This window comes from Hylobates moloch, unplaced genomic scaffold (assembly GCF_009828535.3).
Source record: "Hylobates moloch isolate HMO894 unplaced genomic scaffold, HMol_V3 SCAFFOLD_4, whole genome shotgun sequence".
NCBI lineage: Eukaryota > Metazoa > Chordata > Mammalia > Primates > Hylobatidae > Hylobates > Hylobates moloch.
This window is the reverse complement of record NW_026652279.1, coordinates 100,560,186-100,581,556: the sequence shown is the minus strand read 5'-3', so window position 1 is coordinate 100,581,556 and position 21,371 is coordinate 100,560,186. Positions and strand designations below refer to the sequence as shown.

At 37.9% G+C, this 21,371-nt stretch overlaps 1 protein-coding gene and 1 pseudogene across 1 annotated transcript in view; both read right to left on the bottom strand.

Annotated features, from left to right (window-relative positions):
* IFT88 (intraflagellar transport 88) overlaps positions 1-21,371 on the bottom strand; it is a 109,037-nt gene that overhangs the window by 44,292 nt on the left and 43,374 nt on the right. The window contains exons 16-17 of the mRNA XM_058438160.1: positions 14,801-14,887; positions 4,822-4,921 (exon numbers count right to left, since the gene is read on the bottom strand). Of these exons, the coding sequence (XP_058294143.1) occupies positions 4,822-4,921; positions 14,801-14,887 (187 nt within the window). The remainder of the gene's footprint in view (positions 1-4,821; positions 4,922-14,800; positions 14,888-21,371) is intronic.
* LOC116467742 (U2 spliceosomal RNA) lies at positions 18,386-18,565 on the bottom strand (annotated as a pseudogene).

Genomic DNA, 21,371 nt, shown 5'->3' with positions numbered 1-21,371 from the left:
ATCTCAGCACTTTGGGAGGCCACGGCAGGAGAATTGCTTGAGGTCAGGAGTTTGAGACTAGACTGGGCATAGGCATGAGACTCCGTCTAAAAAATAAAAATATGATGATAATAATAATGATCCTTGGGAGTCACGTGATGCAGCTGAGTGTTTATTCTGCATAATGGGGTGGGCAGTGAGGCCTTGAAAGGTTTTGCCTAAGAGATATGATCAAATTTGATCTTTACAAAATAATTCTGAGGTTTCTGCTTCTGGCCATGACTGACTAGCCTATCGAAGACCATTCTTTGACAGAGAACAACTAGAAAGATTATAGAAAATACTAAAAATATTTTTTGAAGGCACTGTAGAGCTAGCAAAGCAAACAAGACTTCAAGGCCAAGGTCCCAGAAAATGTTCAGACTAAATGAAACATGGCAAAATAGATGGCTAAAAAATGTTCCTAGAAAAGAACACAAGAGACTTATGGGAGCATAATGAAAAGGTCTAATAGAAATGTAATTGGAGTTTCAGAAGGCCAAGAAGGAAAAATGGCACAGAATTTTTCAAAACCAGTAACAGAAAATAATTCTGGGAGTGTTACAACAAGTGATCTAAAGTAGATCCAAATATAATTACATTTTTAAATCATGAGAAATGAAAATATGTTTTTAACTACCTGGCAGGTCTGAGATAATCCTAACCAAGGATGTGGAACGGTCGGACACTTTATATGAAAGGTGAATGAATATTCAACCTAGAAATTGCTACAGAATATTAGAAAGAAAAAAACAAGGGTAGAGAAAGGCACTGGGTTTTCCTTCCTTCCTTCTTTTAAAATACATTTACTGATTAGAAGATGCTTGACTCTTGGTGCCTCCTGCTCCCAGAAAGCAGTTGTGTACAAGCAAAAGTAACTGTGTTAGCTTTCATAATGGTTGTCAGCTACAGCTGTTGCAAATCTCTGACAGATTCTGAGATGTGGGCTGTGCAGTGTTTGACCTCAAATGAAGTAGTACCAGTAGGCAGACTGACTCAATTTTTTTGAAGGACAGAATATTTTAAAATACTCAATTTCAGATACTTTGGTTAGAATATGAGTAAATTGTTATTCTTTTATTTATTATTATTTGCACAATAAAGTTGGCAAGCAAATTAATTCTTTTAAAGGGTTTTTGATGACTTCAAAGAAAACTGACAGAAGTTTCTAGGTCAGTAGTTTACGAAGTAAACACTGGAAAAGAAAAACCCAAACATCATATTCTCACTTTCAAGATTCTATTTCTATCATTTACTTTCTTGGAAAGACCTTATAACACTGCCACAAGTTCCTTAAATTTACCTCAAAAATAATTGCTAATATTGCTTATCCTATAGAAACTACCTCATTGATTCTTTATACAACCTCCACAGCTATTAATATAAAAGCCACCATTGTTTTGAATCTCTAAGTTTTATAAGCTGCATTTCACTTTAAATAAGAATTGAGATAGTTTAATCTTCACTTTTAGACTGTGTCATAATAAATGGTGTATTACTTTAAAATATAAGGCACTTGAAAAGGTGTAACTCATATAACCATTAAACTCTCTAAAGCGTACAGGAAAAGAAAGCTATTCTCTAATGTTTACAACATCCATAAAACAATACAAAAAGAATGCTAACAAGCAATAACAACAATTTTTTTTTTAAAGGAGTGTTATAGTCCTTTGTATCATTCCTTTTAGAAGTGGCCACTTACATTATAGTCAAGGAAATGTGTTAAATTTTAAAATTTTGATATATACTACATTGTAACTCATTAATAACAATACTTTAAGGCTATATATTTAACATCAAATCTATTTTCTCCCAAAATGGTTATTATGAATCCAAAAAGCAGTGCAATCCAAAACCATTACTTAAAAAACTTGGCAAAGGTATTTACAACTTAAAACATCCTAAATGGGTATCACTTGACAAAGTAATAACACTTCATATTATACGTTTCTAAACTATGATCTATTCTAAAAAGGCTACATAATTATTCTAATAAAAGGAACACTCGGGTATTTTTTCGCTCAAGTTTTTGTTTTGAAATAGGCTGTTTTCACAACTGTTCTCTACATGTCCATAAATCTACATAAAATATTTGTTTTTAAAAGTAAAATATTGTAAGTTTATTTATAAATGGAACTGATAAAAGTTCAGTCAAAATTAAATTTCATTGTAAATGGCAAAACAAAAAATAAAAATAAACAATGTTAGCTTGTTTGTTTCCCTGAAAACAATGAGGAAAAGGGATCTATGTCTGTCCTGGTCTCCTTTCCCAGCAGATGCCATCTAGCTCCTGGCTTCAGCATTCCGCTGAGCCTGCCCCTACACTGCCACTGGCTTCCAGGCCAATGGCTTCATGTCATCCACTTTGGGCTTTTTGGCAGAGTCTATTTTTTCTATTACAAAAGTGGCTACAAACACCATCATTATCAAAAAGACTCATACTCTGTGATTTCAGCATCTTTTTCTTGGGAAAAAAAAAAAAGTATTTAGAGCTAACTCCAGAACTATATCCTCACAGAAGAAGGCATAAATTTTTCTTTTTCACTTTGAATTGTAAATAAAGTAGTTGCTATCAAATGATTATTATGAGATACGTCAACCCAATCCTTTTTCACTTAATAACACTTCTTTCAAACTAAGATTGTATTATACCCACCTCATAATACTTACAATATACAAACAAAAGAAAGACAGAGTGAAAGCAGCAATGATGAAAAGAAAGCAGAAATGGCATTTTAAAAAAATCAGTAAACGAATTGATACTAAAAACTCGAAAATGCAAATGGAACAGAAGATATTTTGAACAAGAAGAGCTAGGAAAGCACAGATAGTAAGATCTGAGTTCAACAGGTTTTAACATTAAAAAATTAGAGTGTTTATTGCTTAATGAACATAGTTTTAAAACATGAGCCATGGCAATGCATTCTTAACCTTTTTTTTTTTTTTTTGAGACGAAGTCTCGCTCTGTCACTCAGGCCAGAGTGCAGTGGTGGGATCTCAGCTCACTGCAACTTCCGCCTCCTGGGTTCAAGCAATTCTCCTGTCTCAGCCTCCCGAGTAGCTGGGACTACAGGCGCATGCCACCATGCCCGGCTAATTTTTGTATTTTTAGTAGAGACAGGGTTTCACCATATTGGTTAGGCTGGTCTCAAAACTCTTGACCTCAGGTGATCCACCTGCCTCAGCCTCCCAAAGTGCTGAGATTACAGGTGTGAGCCACCGCGCCTGGCCTCTTAACCCTTTCTAAAAACATCATTTAAAAATAAAATGTCAAAGGAAAACTAGCAAACATGGTTTTCTCCATTTTGTCATCTATAACAGTACATGTCACACACAAAATTTTTGTCCATATAGCACTTTAGCAAGATAATAAAGACCAATTTGATTCATGTCACTTCCATGTAAAAAGCATTACAACAACGTTGGAGAGTCACTGGTGGCATTTTTCATGACCAAGGATGTGATGATCAAATGACAGCACAGATACTTTGAAAAGTCTTTTTCAAATGTTTTGTAAATGCTCAAAAAATTAAGCACAGTAAATTAACATATGCAATGGAACCACCCCATAGTACTACATTAATTATATGTATTTATTTCATGAACACTGGGGTTGCTTTTTTCTACTCTCATATTCTTTAGTAGATAGTGTTCTCCCCACTTCCTTTGTTAGTCCATTCTGTTGTCTCCCAGAGCAAAAAGTTCTCTAAATAGGAAGACAAACTGAAAGCATAGGCTTGGGGGAGGATATGGGAAAGATGCTATAGCTTTCTCTTGTCCTTGCTCTCTGGATCTAACTGGGAAGAGCTGAGTTTTCCAGTTGCTGGCATATAATGACACTAACCACTGGTGTTACAGACTGGGACATCAAGTCATGCTGTTTACTCTATTTGGTTATCCCTCTTTCTTACACCTGTCTAAGCCTCCTGATTGTGTGTCAGCTCTGTCCTAATTGAGAGACTGCTGAAGGGAGAGCACCCACTCTACCCCCACCCAAGGTAGCAAGGGAGCAGCAGTGCCAGTGAGAGATCTGCAGGGTTCTAAAACCCCATACAGCCATGAGACCCTTACATTCCCAATGCAGTGTCAATGAGGAAACCAAACACATAAACAGACTACAAGGAAGCTGCTCTGGTGAGGATGGCAGGCTCCTGGCTTCCCATGCTCCCTAGCACAATCAGTGTTCCTAAAAACTTTATGCTTTGGGGAACACTTTGAAAACCTCTAGGGGAAAGTTAATCTCCGGAACAGAATATGGTTTATAATTTAGCAACCATGCTATACAAAGGAAGTATTTACATTTTAAGAAACAACAGCCGGGCGCAGTGGCTCACGCCTGTAATCCCAACACTTTGGGAGGCCGAGGTGGGCGGATCACAAGGTCAGGAGATAGAGACCGTCCTGGCTAACACGGTGAAACCCCATCTCTACTAAAAATACAAAAAATTAGCCAGGCATGGTGGTGGATGCCTATAGTCCCAGCTACTTGGGAGGGTGAGGCAGGAGAATGGCGTGAACCGGGGAGGCAGAGCTTGCAGTGAGCGGAGATCGCGCCACTGCACTCCAGCCTAGGCAACAGAGCGAGACTCCATTGCAAAAAAAAAAAAAAAGAAACGACAAACATGCAAAAATTAATAAAAGTTTAAAACTATTTTAATGCAAATTAACATAAAATAGAAATAAAAATATTATTCAACTTCAGAATAATCACAGATAACATTATTCTAGAAAGGAGTTTACCTGTTTTTAATGCTATGACCAATTAAGATACGGAATTCCATCTAAAATTTTTTTAAAACTTACTTGGTTATAGTCTTTTTGTCTCAAGTATGTAACTGCTTTGTTTATTTCCAGATCATTGGCTAGCTCTACATATTGAGAAGCTTTCACCACTTCCACACACCTATAAGGGAAAGCATAAAAAAGCTTACTTGATTTTGTTTTAGTATATTGATGCTGTTGGTTTTCTTAAATGTGGCTTTTCAAAGATTTTTTAAAGGGTCCCTAGTACTCTGTAAAGGTAAGCACTCGATTTGCTCCAACACAGGTTTTCAGTTACTGAAGTCTTCAGTTCTAAATTACTTTTTTTATCCAACTTATCATTAGCCTATTTTAATGTCTAATCATTTTAAGTAAAAATTGGACTGATATCTACATTCTCATTTTTGAATTAACTATTACAACAATTTGTAACATGACAGTTTCTACATATTTTTCCATATTAAATGCTCTCATGGTGAGAAAAATTCTACAGAACTTGTAGAACATATTTAATTTTTTGTGTCTCAACTTAAATAGATCTCTTTATAAAAGCATAAAACATTTGCTGTTTGCTCTATATCGGGGCAGTGCTAATTGCTTTACAAGCATTAATATGTTTAATCCTCACAACAACCCTAAAAGGATTATTTTTATTTTATAGATAGGAAAATGGAAGATCTGAGATCACAAAGGTAGAAAATGAGTGTCAACTAAGAATTTGAACCCAATTCTTGTTGATACCAAACCCACTGCATCGAGACTAGCATTTTTCAAATTGAGTTATTGAAATCAGTTTAGTAGGTCACAACTCTTACTTCAATAACAGAAGAGATAGGGGGTGGTGGGACTGGGAAGACATTGGTCAAAGAACACAACATTTCAGTTAGATGAAGGAATAAGTTGAAGAGATCTATTGTACATCAAGGGAATTATGGTTAATAATATATACTTAAAATTTGCTAAGAGAGTAGATTTTAAGTGTTTTCACTAAAAAAAATAACAAGTATGTGTGGTAATGCATATGATTTAGCAATTCCACAATGTGTACATGTATCAAAACATCATTTTGTATACCATAAAGATTTATCATTTTATATCACTGCACTCCAGCCTGAACAAGTGTAAGGAAACCTGCAAACCTGAGTGGCCTCCTCCTGGGAGACATTCACACAGTATGATGGACTTAACTAATTATTAATGTGTGTGTGTGAGTGTGTGTGAGAGAGAGAGAGTATTTACATAAAGGATCCATGGTTGAAAATAAGGGGGTGGCCTGTGGTGTTATGATATATATACAGGTTTTCATCCATGGTTCCTGCTCATAACTCCCATAGCCTTTATTAGAGTCTTCTGGTATAATGGGGGTGTTAGGCCTCAAGTGCAGGCCTCTGACCTTCCCCTGCCTTTCTGTTTGTGGCCCTCACATGAGAGTCTCACCCAAAACCCTGGGGGAAGGAATGCTGAAGTCATGAGCCTTCCATAAAAACCCAAGAGGACAGGGTTCGGGGAGCTTCTGGATAGCTGAGCACGTGTAGGTTCCTAGAGGGTGGTGCCCAGGGAGGAAATGGAAGCTCCATGCCCCTTCTCCCATAGCTCACCTTATGCATCCCTGCATCTGCATCCTTTGCAAAATCCTTTATTATAACAAACTGGTAAATGTAAGAAAAAAAAAAAAGGAGGTCTGAACAAAACATTAAGAAATTTGACTTGACATACATAGGAGGTTATCCCCAACAACAGCAGAATACTTGTTCTTTTCAAGTCCATTTGGATTATGTACCAAGCTGCAACAAATTTCAGAGCTGAAATTATTCAACAACTATCTTCTACCACAATAAAATTAAACTAGAAATCAAAAAAGGAAAAGATAATAAAAAATGCCCAACTTGCTGGAAATTAAGCAATGTAGCAGGATATAAAATCAACACACAAAATTCACTTCCATTTATCTATACCCTAAAAACAAACAACTTGGAAAGGATATTAAGAGTACAATTCCATTGACAACAGCGCCAAAAAGAATAAAATACTTAGGAATAAGGATAACCAAGGAGGTTAAAGACTTGAACATGGAACACTATAAAACACTGCCGAGAGAAATTTTTTAAAACATAAATAAAGGGAGGCTGGGCATGGTGGCTCGAGCCTGTAATCCCAGCACTTTGGGAGGCTGAGGTGGGAGGATCACGAGGTCAGGAGATTGAGACCATCCTGGCTAACACAGTGAAGCCCCGTCTCTACTAAAAATACAAAAAAATTAGCTGGGCGTGGTGGCGGGTGCCTGTAGTTCCAGCTACTTGGGAGGCTGAGGCAGGAGAATGGCGTGAACCCGGGAGGCAGAGCTTGCAGTGAGCTGAGATCACGACACTGCACTCCAGCCTGGGCGACAGAGCAAGACTCTGTCTCAAAACAAAACAAAAACATAAATAAATGGAAACACGTCCCATGTTTATGGACCAGAAGACTTACTACATTTAAGATATCAATACTACTCAAAGCAATCTATGAATTCAATGCAATCTCTACCAAAATGCCCATGGCTTATTTTTCCAGATACAGAAAAATCCATCCTGAAATTCATAAGCAATTTCAAGGGACTCCAAATAGCCAAAACAATCTTGAAAAAGCAAAGCAAAGCTGAAGGACTCACATTTTCTGATTTCAGAGTAATTACAAAGCTACAGTAATCAAAACAGTGTGGTACTGGCAGGAAGACAGACATGTAGACCAATAGCATAGAGCAGTGAGCCCAAAAACAAACCACCACCTATACAGTCAAATGTTTTTTGACAAGGATGCCAAGGCTATTCAATGAGAAAAGGAGAGTCTTTAACAAACAATGCCAGGAAAACTATGCACAAGTAATGCAGTTGCACCCTTACCTAACACTATGTACAAAAATTAACTCAAAATGAATCAAAGACCTCACTGTAAAATCTAAAACTAAAAAAAATGTTAGAAGAAAACGCTAAGCAAAAGCTTCATGACATTAGATTTGACAATTTATTGGATGTGACACCAAAGTCACAGGAAACAAAAGAAAAAATAGACAAAGTGGACCTCATGAAAATTTAAGAAGTTTTTGCCTCAAAGAAATATCAACAGACTAAAAAGGTAATCCATAGAATGGGAGAAAATATTTACAAATCATGTATCTGATACGGGATTAATATCCAGAATGTATAGAAAACTCCTAAAACTCCAAAACAAAAACCAAACCACCCAATTCAAAAATGGTAAAGGACTTGAACAAACACTTCTCCAAATAAGGTATACAAATAGGTAATAAGTACACGAAAAGATGCTTGACATCATATGTCATTAGGGAATTGCAAATTAAAACAACAATGGGATGCCACCGTATGCTTATTAGAAAGGCCAAAATTGAAACACTGACATTACCAAATGTTGGTGAGGATGTGGAGCCCCAGAAATTCTCATCCATTGCTAATGGGAATGCAAAATGGTACAGCAACTTTGAAAGAGTTTGGCAGTTTCTTACAAAACTGAATATATACTTATTGTAATTTCCAGTAATCATGCTCCTTGGTATTTATCCAAAGAGGGGAAACTGTATGTTTACACAAAAACCTGCACAATGGATGTTTATAACAGCTTTATTCAAAATTGCCAAAATGTGGAAGCCACCAAGATGCCTTTCAATAGGTGAATGAACAAACATCCATACAATAGAATCTGAAACTTTTTGACCACAGACATAATATGACGCTCAAAGAAAATGCTCACTGGAGCATTACAGACTCTGGATTTGGGATGCTCAATTGGTAAACAGAAATATTCCAAAATCCAAGAAACCTCAAAATCCAAAACACTTCTGGTCCCAAGCATTGTGGATAAGGGATACTCTAGAGATACCACTAAATGAAAGAAGCCAATCAGCAAAGCCAACATACTATATGATTCCAACCCTGTGATATTCTGGAAAAGCCAAAACTATGGAGACAGTAAATCAGTGGTTGCTAAGGGTTTGGGAGAGGGAGGGATGAATAGGTATAACACACGAGATTTTTAGGGCAGTGAAGCTATTCTATACAATACTATAATGGTGGGTACAGGACATCATGCATTTGTCAAAACCCCCAGAATTAAAACACAAAGAGAGAATCCTAACATAAACTATGGACTTCACATGGTAATACTATGTGAATATTGGTTCACTGATTGTAACAAATGTACCACACTGGGATGGCATATTGGTGAGGGAGGCTCTGGGTAGGAAGTGGGGAAAAGATATGGGAACTCTGTACATTCTGTTCAATTATGCTAAGAAACTAAAACTGCTCTAAAAAAAAGTCTTTGGATTTTTGACTTTTTTTAAAAAGTCTTTTTTTTTTTTTTTTTAATCTCAGCAGGTTTTGGGAAAATTGACAAGTTGGTTTTAAAATCTATGTGGAAATGACCAGGACCAAAAATACTCAAGGTAATCCTCAACAACAAAGCTGGAGGACTTATACTGCCTGCTCTAGTTTGTGCAGGCTGCTATAATTAAATACCATAAACTCAGCCGGGTATGGTGGCTCACGCCTGTAATCCCAGCAGTTTGGGAGGCTGAGGTGGGCAGATCACTTGAGGCCAGAAGTTTGAGACCAGGCTGGGCAATATGGCTAAATCCTGTCTCTACTAAAAATACAAAACTTCGCCAGGTGTGGTGGTGCGTGCCTTTAGTCCCAGATACTTGGGAGGCTGAGGTACGAGAATTTCTTGAAACTAGGGAGGTGGAGGTTGCGGTGAGCCGAGATTGTGCCACTGCACTCCAGCCTGGGTGACAGAGCAAGACTCTGTCAAACAAAACAAAACAAAACAAAACAAAACCATAAACTAGGTAGCCTAAACAAAAGACATTTATTTTTCATAGTTATGAAGACTGAGAAGTCCAAGAACAAGACGCCAGCAGGCTGGGTGTCTGGTGAGGGCCCACTTCCTGGTTCATAAATGCTGTCTTTTTGCTGTGTCCTCACATAATAGTAGGGGCTAGCTAGCTCTCCAGAGTTTCTTTTTATAAGGGCACTAATCCCATTCAAAAAGTGTCCTACCAGCTGGATGTGGTGACTCACACCTGTCATCCCAGCACTTTGGGAGGCCGAGCCAGGCAGATCACGAGGTCAGGAGATTGAGACCATCCTGGCTAACATGGTGAAACCCTATCTCTACTAAAATACAAAAAATTAGCCAGGCGTGGTGGCAGGCACCTGTAGTCCCAGCTACTCAGGAGGCTGAGGCAGGGGAATCGCCTGAACCCGGGAGGTGGAGGTTGCAGTGAGCCAAGATCGCGCCACTGCACTCCAGCCTGGCGACAGAGTAAGATTCTGTCTCAAAAAATAAAAATAAAAATAAAGTGTCCTACCTTCATGTCCTAACCACCTCGAAAGGGATGACCTCCTAATACTACCACTTTGGGAGTTAGGTTTCAACATATGAATTTTGGGGGAACACAAATATTCAGATCATAGCACTACCAGATATCAAGTGTTACTATAAACTACAGAAGTGTAGGCAATGTGGTTTGACGACAAGAGTAGATAAATGGACCAAAGGGATTGAATAAAGATTCCACAAACAGACCAATACATAGTCATTTGGTATACATCAAAGGTGACATTACAGTGCAGTGGAAAAAGCAAACCATTTTCCATAAATCATGCTGGGTTAACTGGATAGTCCTACTACAGAAAAGAAAAGAGAGAGAAAAGAAAAAAAAAATCTTGACCTTACTTCACACTACACACAAAAATCAATTCCATATCGATCCTGTATCTAAATGTGAAAGGTAAAACCTCTAGAAGAAAACATAGGAAAATATTTTCATGAAGTTGGGGTATGCAAAAGTTGCCTTAAAAGGACACAAAAAGAACTAACCAAAGAAATAGAAACAAGGGCAAAAGTCTAGAACGGGCACTTCTCAAAAAATAATATTCATATGGCAAATAAACATATAAAATCGGCTGTCAGTGGATTGCAAATTAAAACTACAATGAGATGCCACAGTATGGCTGGCTAAAATGAAAAAAATACAAAATACACCAAGTATTTGTAAGCTATTCGAATTTTCATGCACCGTTGGTGGGGGTGTAAACAAGTACAGGAACTTTGGAAAACTGTTTAGCGGAATCTATTAAAGCTGAACATATACACACCATAGGATCAAGCCATTTCACTCATAGGTATATATCTAACAGAAATATAGGCACCACCCACCAAGAGATGTGCACAACTGTACCGTAATATTGATAGGAGCATTTACAACAGGTTCAAACTGCAAATCACAACACCCAGTCACATTGAAATGGATACATTTTTACATATTAATACCATGAACTACTAGATAGCAATGAAAATGAACAAACCACAGCTACATGCGAGGACATGGACAACACTTACAAACATACAGTAAAAGAAGTCATATGCAGAAGAATATGTACGGTATTATTCCATTTATATAATGCTTTTAAAACCTGGCAAAACTAAATTATGGATGCCTGCTTAGGTGGTTAAAGAATGAAGAAAAGCAAGGAAATTATTATCATCAAAGTCACTCTTCAGGGACACCAGTCACTCTTCAGAGCTGGGTAGCCAGTGATTAGGATTGGCATTTTGTAAGGTGCTAACAATGTTCTATTCTTTAAATTTTATTTATTAGGGTATGCAATGGTTAAATGTTTGTTTGTTTTGTGATGTATCGTTGAGCTGAGTTACCATTTTGGGTAATTTTTTGTATATTTAACAAACATAAACAATTCCAGAAAAAAGGTTAAAAATAATTTAATCTCCCAGCACTTTGGGAGGCCAAGGCAGGTGGATCACGAGGTCAGGAGATCAAGACCATCCTGGCTAACACGGTGAAACCCTGTCTCTACTAAAAATACAAAACACTGGCCGGGCATGGCGGCGTGCGCCTGTAGTCCCAGCTACTTGGGAGGCTGAGGCAGGAGAATCGCGTGGACTCGGGAGGTGGAGCTTGTAGTGAGCTGAGATCGCGCCACTGCACTCCAGCCTGGGTGACAGAGTGAGACTCCATCTCAAAAAAAAAAAAGAAAAAAATAATAATTTAATCATATACAAAGAAGTTAACAGAAATATAGTAAGAATGCCAGAAGAATTCATAGTAAAAATTGCAAATAATTGCAGAACTAAGTTTTCTCTTCTGTTTTTCAGTAAAACAGTTGAATTATGTGTAATTTCCATTACACATGACAGCTATCTGGAGAGCATTAAAAAATACAGATGTTCTATCCCATTTAAGACCAACTGAATCTCTACTTTTAATGAGTTCCTCAGTCAGTGGCATTCAAGAACTATTTGCATAGTATAGAGCAATGGTTCTGTATGTGGGATTTATATCACAGAACCCCCTAGGCAACTTTATAAATACTGATCCCTCTGTCCCAACACCCAGAAATTCTGATTCAACTAGTCTACCGTGCAGCCTCTGTGTCGGGACTATTTAAAATCCCCTGATTTTAATATGCAGTCATACCACTGGTAAAGAGTTACAGTATAGTAGGTATCAGAATCATTGGGGAGGCTTGACACAAATGTAAATACTCACTCCAGACCTCAGAACCCTGACTCAGATCTACAGAGAAAGATGTGGGGAGACAGATTATCTGCACTTTTAACAAGTAACCAGGGCAATTCCAATGAACAACAATCATGTGCTACATAAAAAAGTTTTGATCCGGCCAGGCGCGGTGGTTCATGCCTATAATCCCAGCACTTTGGGAAGCCAAGGCAGGCGGATCACGAGGTCAGGAGATCGAGACCATCCTGGCTAACACGATGAAACCCCGTCTCTACTAAAAATACAAAAAAATTAGCCAGGCTTCGCGGTGGCTTTCGCCTGTAATTCCAACTCTTTGGGAGACCAGGACAGATCACTTGAGGTCAGGAGTTAGAGACCAGCCCAGCCAACACAGTGAAACCCTGTCTCTACAAAAAATAAAAAAATTATGGTGATGCCTGCCTGTAGTCTCAGCTACTTGGGAGGCTGAGGCAGGAGGATCGCTTGAACCCATGAAGTGGAGATTGCAGTGAGCTGAGATCACACCACTGCACTCCAGCCTGGTCAACAGAGTGAGACTCCATCTCAAGAAAAAATAAAATAAAAATAAAGTTGTTCTCTGAAGAGTAAATGTCTCATTCCAGTAATGACCCACTCAGCAGGAATACGGTGGAGTTCAGTCCAATTCAGGTCAGCCATATCCAATAGACTGCAAGTCATTACTAAGTTGAGCAAAAGAGTTTTTATCTATTAGCAGAAAGGGCCTCTCTGGCAGCAGAGATTAAAAATTGGCCCAACTTCATTTCCATCCTTCAGGGAATAGCAAATTGAAGATTTACTTATCTAGGACTTGAATTCCTTCTTTGGGACCAAGTTAATAAAAGACCAAGAAACTCCTGATTAAACTGGATAATGAATGATTCTATAGACAGGGCTGCACGTATCAGCTTTGTTTGACTTCTCTTTTCTCAGTTAACTTCTCAGAGCTGGAACATTCCACATTCCCCAGCAGCGTGTGGGGGCCAACTAAAGTTTACAATTCCGACTAAAAATCACCCTGCTTCTGGCTTATCTGAATCCCTTACCCACCCACCCCACCACCCAGGAAATACACTAGCAAATTGTGCAATGGAATAAAATCCACACTTTTCTTTAGATTCTTGCAACTGTATCACATGTAATAGTATCACTTTTGCTACATTTTGGTCAAATAAATTTTTACATAAACTAAAAAAAAAAAATTAGCCGGGCTTGGTGGTGGGTGCCTGTAGTCCCAGCTACTTGGGAGGCTGAGGCAGGAGAATGGTGAGAACCCAGGAGGTGGAGCTTGCAGTGAGCCGAGATTGCACCACTGCACTCCAGCCTGGGAGACAGAACAAGACTCCATGTCAAAACAAAACAAAACAAAACAAAAAAACAAAAAAAAAAAGTTCTGGTCCAGAACCAACCATATAGACAACAGTAGTCCCATAACATAACGGTGCTGAAAAATTCCTATTGCCAAGTGACATCCCAGGTGCTGTAATGCTGTATCACACCTCATGTGTTTGTGGTGATGTTAGTGTAAAGAAATCTACTGTACTGTGTCAGTCTTAGGAAAGCACAGCACATACAATTATGTACAGTACATAATACTTGATAATAAACAATTATGTTACTGGTTTATGTATTTACTATACAGTAAGGCATCGCTTGATGATGGGGATATGTTCTGAGAATTGTGTCATTAGGCAATTTCACCATTGTGCAAATATCATAGGGTATACTTACACAAACCTATATGGCATGGCCTACAACACACCTAGGCTATATGGTATAGCCTAATGCTCCTAGCATTAGGTTAGAGGTTAGAGCTCCTAACCTCTACAGCATGTTACTGTATTGAATACTACAAGCAAATATAACACAATGGTAAGTATTTGTATATCTAAATCTATCTAAACATAGAAAAGGTACAATTAAAATATGGTATAAAAGGTTTTTAAAATGTCATGCCTGTGTAGGGTGCTTACCATGAATGGAGCTTCCAAGACTGGAAGTTGCTTTGGATGAGTCACAAAATAAACACCAAGTGAATGTGAAGGCCTAGGATATTACTGTACCCTTTTATACAACTGGCAGCATAGGTTTGTTTATATCAGCATCACCACAAACAAGTGAATAATGCATTGTGCTACAATTTCGAGACAGCTACAACGTCACTAGTGATAGGAATTTTTCAGCTTCCTATCTTACCAGACCACTGTCATATGTGTGGTCCACTGTTGACTGAAATGTGGTATATAGCTACTTTATTTACAAAATAACACGAGTAATAAGAAAAATATCTTATTAGGAACTTTTACAATAGCCTATATTAATCTTAACATATAATATTATCTGCTTGATAAATATGAATCAACATTCATATTCACTTTTCTAATGACAATATTAATTTAAATTTAAAAGTATAAATTATGAAAAAAACCATATCCATGCAGTATTATAGACTTTCTCTCTTACCAGTCATAACCTGCAGCAAAAGATGTTTCAATTACAGGAGCAATGAGTTTTGCAGATGTCATAATGTATTTTTCTGCCATGGCTTTCCTATATCAAATAAACCAAAAAGTTGTATTTAGAGATACAATATAAAATAGTTTGGATTTATTTCCTAAAATTTAAGTGTAAACATTATCTATCAAAACTAACATACCACAAAAGCCTACTAAACAATGGACAGGTACCATAGAAATCTATTTATGATTCAGGTCTAAAACCATGACTAGGAAATGTAATTAGCAAGCCATGATTGCCTGCTGGGTCAACAGTGTTCATTTCTTTTCTTTCTGCTTTATGATGCCTTCTGACAAACTGAAGAGATACTGGAGAAACACAAGGCCCTGCAGCAGAACTTACAGAGCCTACACTGCAGACACGAAAGTAAAGAGTGAAATTACCACTGAAGAAATCGTGTGTGGTAAAGAGTAAAACTGAATTACTACTTGTTGCTTTTGTGTGTATATACGTGCATTTGTATCCGTGTGTGTATATGTATATGTACATGTACATATATAAAATATGTATCGTCAAGGTTACTGGAAAATCTCCAAGTGCTTTTCAAAGTGGATATACCAATTTATAGTGGTGGGTAAAAGTTCTCTTAGTCATTTCTTCTTGAATTTATATGTAAGTAGTGGTTTTTAAAACGGACTCAAAATGTATATACTATTCTATAACTTGTTCTTTATACTATGCTGTATTAATATAGAAATAATCTTTCCAGGCCGGGCGCAGTGGCTCATGCCTGTAATCCCAGCACTTTGGGAGGCCAAGACGGGAGATCACAAGGTCAGGAGATTCAGACCATCCTGGCTAACATGGTGAAACCCCGTCTCTACTAAAAATACAAAAAATTAGCCAGGCGTGGCGGCAGGCGCCTGTAGTCCCAGCTATTGGGGAGGCTGAGGCAGAAGAATGGCATGAACCTGGGATGCGGAGCTTGCAGTGAGCCGAGATCAGGCCACTGCTCTCCAGCCTGGGTGACAGAGTGAGACTCCGTCTCAAAAAAAAAAAAAAAAAAAAAAAAAAAAAAAAGAAATAATCTTTCCAAGTCATTCAACATTCATCTTGTTATTCTTTCTTTTGAACTTTATTTTGAGACAACTGTAGATTCACACGCATTTGTAAAAAATAATAGAGATTCCATGTACCCTTTACCCAGTTTCCTCCAACAGTAACATCTTTCAAATATCACAACCAGATTATTGTCATTGATAACAGTCAAGACACAGAATATTTCCACTATACTTCCATTCCTTTGTTTCCCTCCAACTCCAACCCCTTCTTCATCTCTCCGAACAACCACTAATCTGACCTCCAGTTCTACAATTTTATCATTTTAAGAGTGTTATAAAGAATAAGATTATATATAATATTCTGGAATTGGCTATTTTCATGCAGTATACTTCCCTTCAGATCTATCCAATTTGTTGCGTATATCAATAGTTCATTCCTTTTTGTTGCTGAGTAATATCCATGTTATATGTCAACTGTTACAGAAAAAGCATGTGACAAAATTCAACACTCATTCATCATAAAAACATAAGAAATAAGAGAGACCTTTCTCAACATTATTGAATCGTGATTTTTCCTTAGTTTGTTAGTATGGTGAAGTACATTGACTGATTTAAAAATAATGAAGCAATCTTGCAGCCTTGGAATTAATCCTACTTGGTCATGGTGTGTAATTTTAAAAACATATTTCTGAATTTTTAAAAAACAGCTTTATAGGGATATAACTCATACACCATACAGCTCACCCAATATAAAGTCTACAATGTAATGGTTTAGGTATAGTCACAGATTTGTGCAACAAGCACCACAATCACTTCTGAAACATTTTCATCATCCCAAAAAGAAACATAGTATCCATTAGCAGACACTTCCCTGTGCCTATCCAGCCCCTGGCAACCACTAATCTACTTTCTGTCTTTATAGATTTGCCTAATTTATACCTTTCATATAAACAGAATCATAAAACATGTGGTCTCTTGTGAGTGGCTTTTTCATTTATCATGTTTTCAAGGTTCATCTGTATTGTATTGGTTGGTGCAAAAGCAATTGCATTCAATGGAAAAAACCGCAATTACTTTTGCACCAACCTAACAGCATGTATCAGTACTTCATTCCTTTGTATGGCTGAATAACATCCCATATTATGGACAGACCATATATTATTTATACCTTCATTAATTATTGCACATTTGGATTATTTCTATTTTTCAATATTATGAATAATATCACTATGAAAATCTGTATACAAGTTGTCATGTGGACACATACTCTACTTTTGGGTAAATATCTAGAAGTAAAATTGCTGCGTTATATGGTAAGTCTATGCTTAACCTTTTGGGGCACTTCTAGGCTGTTTTACAAAGCACCATTTTATACTCCTATCATCAGCATTTAAGAGTTCCAATTTCTCCACACACTTGCCAATATTTGTTATTTTCTTTTTTATTATAGCATACTAGTAGGTGTGAAATAGTATCTCACTGCAGTTTTCAGCTGCATTTCCCTAGCAATTACTGAAGTTCAACATCTTTTCATGTGTGTATTGGGCATCTGTGTATCTATTTTGAAGATATATCTATTCATATCTTTTGCACATTTTAATTGGGCTATTGGCCTTTTTATTATTGAACTGGCCATTACTTGTATAGTCTAGAAATAAGTCCCCTCTCAGATACATCATCTGCAAATATTTTCTCCCATTCAGTGGGTTGTCTTTTCACTCTCTGGATAGCGTCCTCTGAAGTACGTAAGTTTTTAATTTTGATAACGTCCAATTTACCTATTTTTTTCTTATGTCACTTGTACTTTTGGTGTCATATCTACCAAACCTTTGCTTAACCCACAGTCAATGATAGTTCTCTTTTTTTTCTAATAATTTTATAGTTTTAGCTCTTCCATTTAGGTCTATAGTTCATTTTAAGCTAATTTTTGTGTATGGTGTGAAAGAGATGTACAACTTCATTCTTTTGCAAGAGAATATCCGCTTTTCCCAGCACGATTTGTTGAAAAGACTCTCCTTTCTTCTCTTAAATTTTCCTGGCACCTCCACTGGCTATAAATGTAAGAGTTTTTTTCCTTGTCTCTCAATTCCATTCCATTCATTTATGCCTCTGTCTTCACAGTGTCTTCATCAGTGTTGCTTTCTAGTTTGAGTCCCAACTTTGCTTTTCTTTTTCAACACTGTTTGGGCCATTCTGGTTCCCTTCCATTTCCATATGAGTTTTAGGATCAATTTGTCACTTTCTGTAAAAATGTTGCTGGAATTTTGACAAGGGTGGCACTGAATCTGTACATTAATTTGGGGAGCACTGCCATTTTAACAACATTAAGTGCCTATCCATAAAAATATGACAGAATTTATTTAGTATCTTTATATTCTTTCCATGTTTTATGGTTTTCAGAGTTTAGGTTTTGCATTTCTTTCATTAAATTTATTCCTAATAATTTTTATGCAATTATAAATGTAATTGTTAATTTCATTTTTGGGATAATTCATTGGTAGTGTATAGTATATTTCTTCTTTTTTTCCTGAGGGGGTTCACAGTTCGTGGAGTTACTACACTACCAGGTCAATGCATAGAGCAGATGGAGCAAGGTCCTATTCAATTTCCCTGCCCCAAAAATCCATTTAACAGATTGTCCTTGGATAATGGAAGCATCAGATATACAAATACTACACTTGATCTTATAGCCAAAAGGCTGAGAAGATATTAATATATTACTGCACTACACTATTGATTTTTGTATATTGATTTATTTTACTCTACAACTTCATTTATTCTAACAGTTTTTAAGTCGATTCCTTAGGATTTTCTACGTACAAGATCATGTCATCTGAAAAAAGATGGTTTTAATTGTTCCTTTCTAATCCGGATGTCTTTAACTCCAGTTTTAAGTTTATTTGTTTTGCAAACTGCCAAAGATAGAATCTTCCAGTTCAATGATAAACAGAACTGGTGAAAGTGGGCCGGGTGCGGTGGCTCATGCCTGTAATCCCAGCACTTTGGGAGGCCAAGGTGGGTGGATCACCTGAGGTCAGGAGTTCAAGACCAGCCTGGCCAACACGGTGAAACCTTATCTCTACTAAAAATACAAAAAATTAGCCAGGCATGGTGGCAGGCGCCTGTAGTCCCAGCTACTCAGGAGGCTGAGGCAGGGGAATCGCTTGAACCCAGGAGGCGGAGGTTGCAGTGATCTGAGATTGTGACACTGCACTCCAGCCTGGGCAACAGAGCAAGATTCCATCTCAGAAAACAAAACAAAACAAAAAACTGGTAAAAGCTGGATATCCCTATCCTGTTCCTGATCTTAGGTGCAAAGCATTCAGTCATTTTTTTTTTTTTTTTTTTTGAGACTGGGTCATGCTCTGTCTCCCAGGCTGGGGTGCAGTGGCACAATTTTGGATCACTGCAACCTCCACCTCCCAGGCTCAAGCAATTCTCCCAAATAACTGGGAATGCAGTGCACATCACCACGTCTGGCTAATTTTTATATTTTTTTGTAGAGACAGAGTTTCGCCATGTTGCCCAGGCTAGCATTTAGTCTCTTTCCATTAAGTATGATGTTAGCTGTGAGTTTGTGACAGATGTCCTTAATCAAATTGGGGAACTTCCTTTCTACTTGTTTCTTGTTGGACTTTTTGTTTTTAATCTTGAAAACATTTTGAATTTTGTGAAAAAATTTTCCTGGTTTCTACTGAGATGGTTGTGCAGTTTTCATCCCTCATTCTACTTATATCCTATACAATATTATTATTAATTATTATTATTATTTGAGATGGGGTCTCACTCTGTCGCCCAGGCTGGTGTGCTGTGGCGTGATCACGGCTCACTGCAGACTCAACCTCCCCAGGTTCAGGTGATCCTCCACCTCAGTTTTTGTTATTTTTAGTAGAGCCAGGGTTTCACCATGTTGCCCAGGCTGGTCTCAAACTCCTGGGATCAAGTGATCCACCCACCTCGGCACCACAAAGTGCTAGGATTACAGGCATGAGCCACCGTGCTTGGCCACCTGTATAATATTAATTGATTTTTACATGTTAAACCAGTTTCACATTCCTGGAACAAATCCCATTTGGTCCAGATGCATAATTCTTTTTAAATTTTGTTAATATTTCAATTTGCTTTTGAGTCTATATTCATATATTCATATGATATTAATCTGTAGTTTACTTCTTTTTTTTTTTTTTGGTATGGTCTGATTTTGGTAGTAAGGTACTTCTACCTTCATAAAGGAAAGTAGGTTCTGAAAGAGATTATGTAGAACTTATGTTAATTCCTTTTTTTTCTTTTTCCAGTAACATCAGAGATTTCATTAAACCTGGAGGTCGAATTCATTTCGGAGTTCAATGATATGTCCAAAGAATCAGGTACTATAATTGATAGACAACTTCCGTAATACATCCACAGTGCAAAACCATCCCCATTTCCTGTCATTCCCTAGTGAGAAAAATCCAACTGCAGACTTGACTGCCTTCAGTGAAGGCACATGGCAAGTTCTTCTGAAAAATAATACCCCTCAAGATTGACTCTTCCCGTTTTACACAGCAATTGTCTCAGCTTGGGACCAAAGTATTTATAAAGTAAGCAAACAACAGACTAGCAAACAGGGACACTTCTGAAGCTGGTGATGTAGAAATCCACTGCCAAGCAGGGTGGGGGGCCAGTCACCTCTCCCGGAGTGTTCCATATGTAAGCTGACACAACTTAACATCTTAAATACAGAATTCCAATCGAAAGAAAAGCAAACAAATGACAAAAAAAAAAACAGCAGTCAAGCATAAGCAGTGTTACTTCCTCTGAACAGGGAAGCATCTTGCTCACTGGGAGATAAAGCATGAACCTCTCATCTGCTGCTGTCTCCCGGCAACTGCCAGCAAGAGGCTGGGTGTGATGATGAAGAAAGATGGCAGCCATCACCAAGACCCCACAAGCCAAGCCATGGTCCCCTCCCTGAGGGCACAGTCCTTTCATGAAGCCATAAAAGACTGAGACCACAGCTCAGACCTGAGCACTCAGGGTTACCTACTGGGGTCGTGTAATATTCCTGATGTCATTTCTGCCAAAACCCAAACTGGTTCTGTTTGTTTTTTTTTTCCTGTTTGTTTGTTTGTTTGTTTGGGAGACAGAGTCTCACTCTGTTGGCCAGGCTGGAGTGTAGTGGCATGATCTCGGCTCACTGCAACCTCCACCTCCTGGGCTCAAGTGATTCTTCTGCTCAGCCTCCCAAGTAGCTGGGACTACAGGCATGTGCCAGCACGCCCGGCTAATTTTTGCATCTTTTTAGTAGAGACAGATTTCACCACATTGGCCAGGCTGGTCTCTAGTGATCCACCTGCCTCAGCCTCCCAAAGGGCTGGGATTACAGGGGTGAGCCACCGCACCCAGCCCTAAACTGACTCTTGACCAAAGAATCTGATTTGGCAAACCAAATCTTAGTGCAGTGTTCGCTCCTTCTCCCCTTACCCAGAACATGATTCAGATCCTAACATAAACACAAAAACAGGTCAGGGAACCAA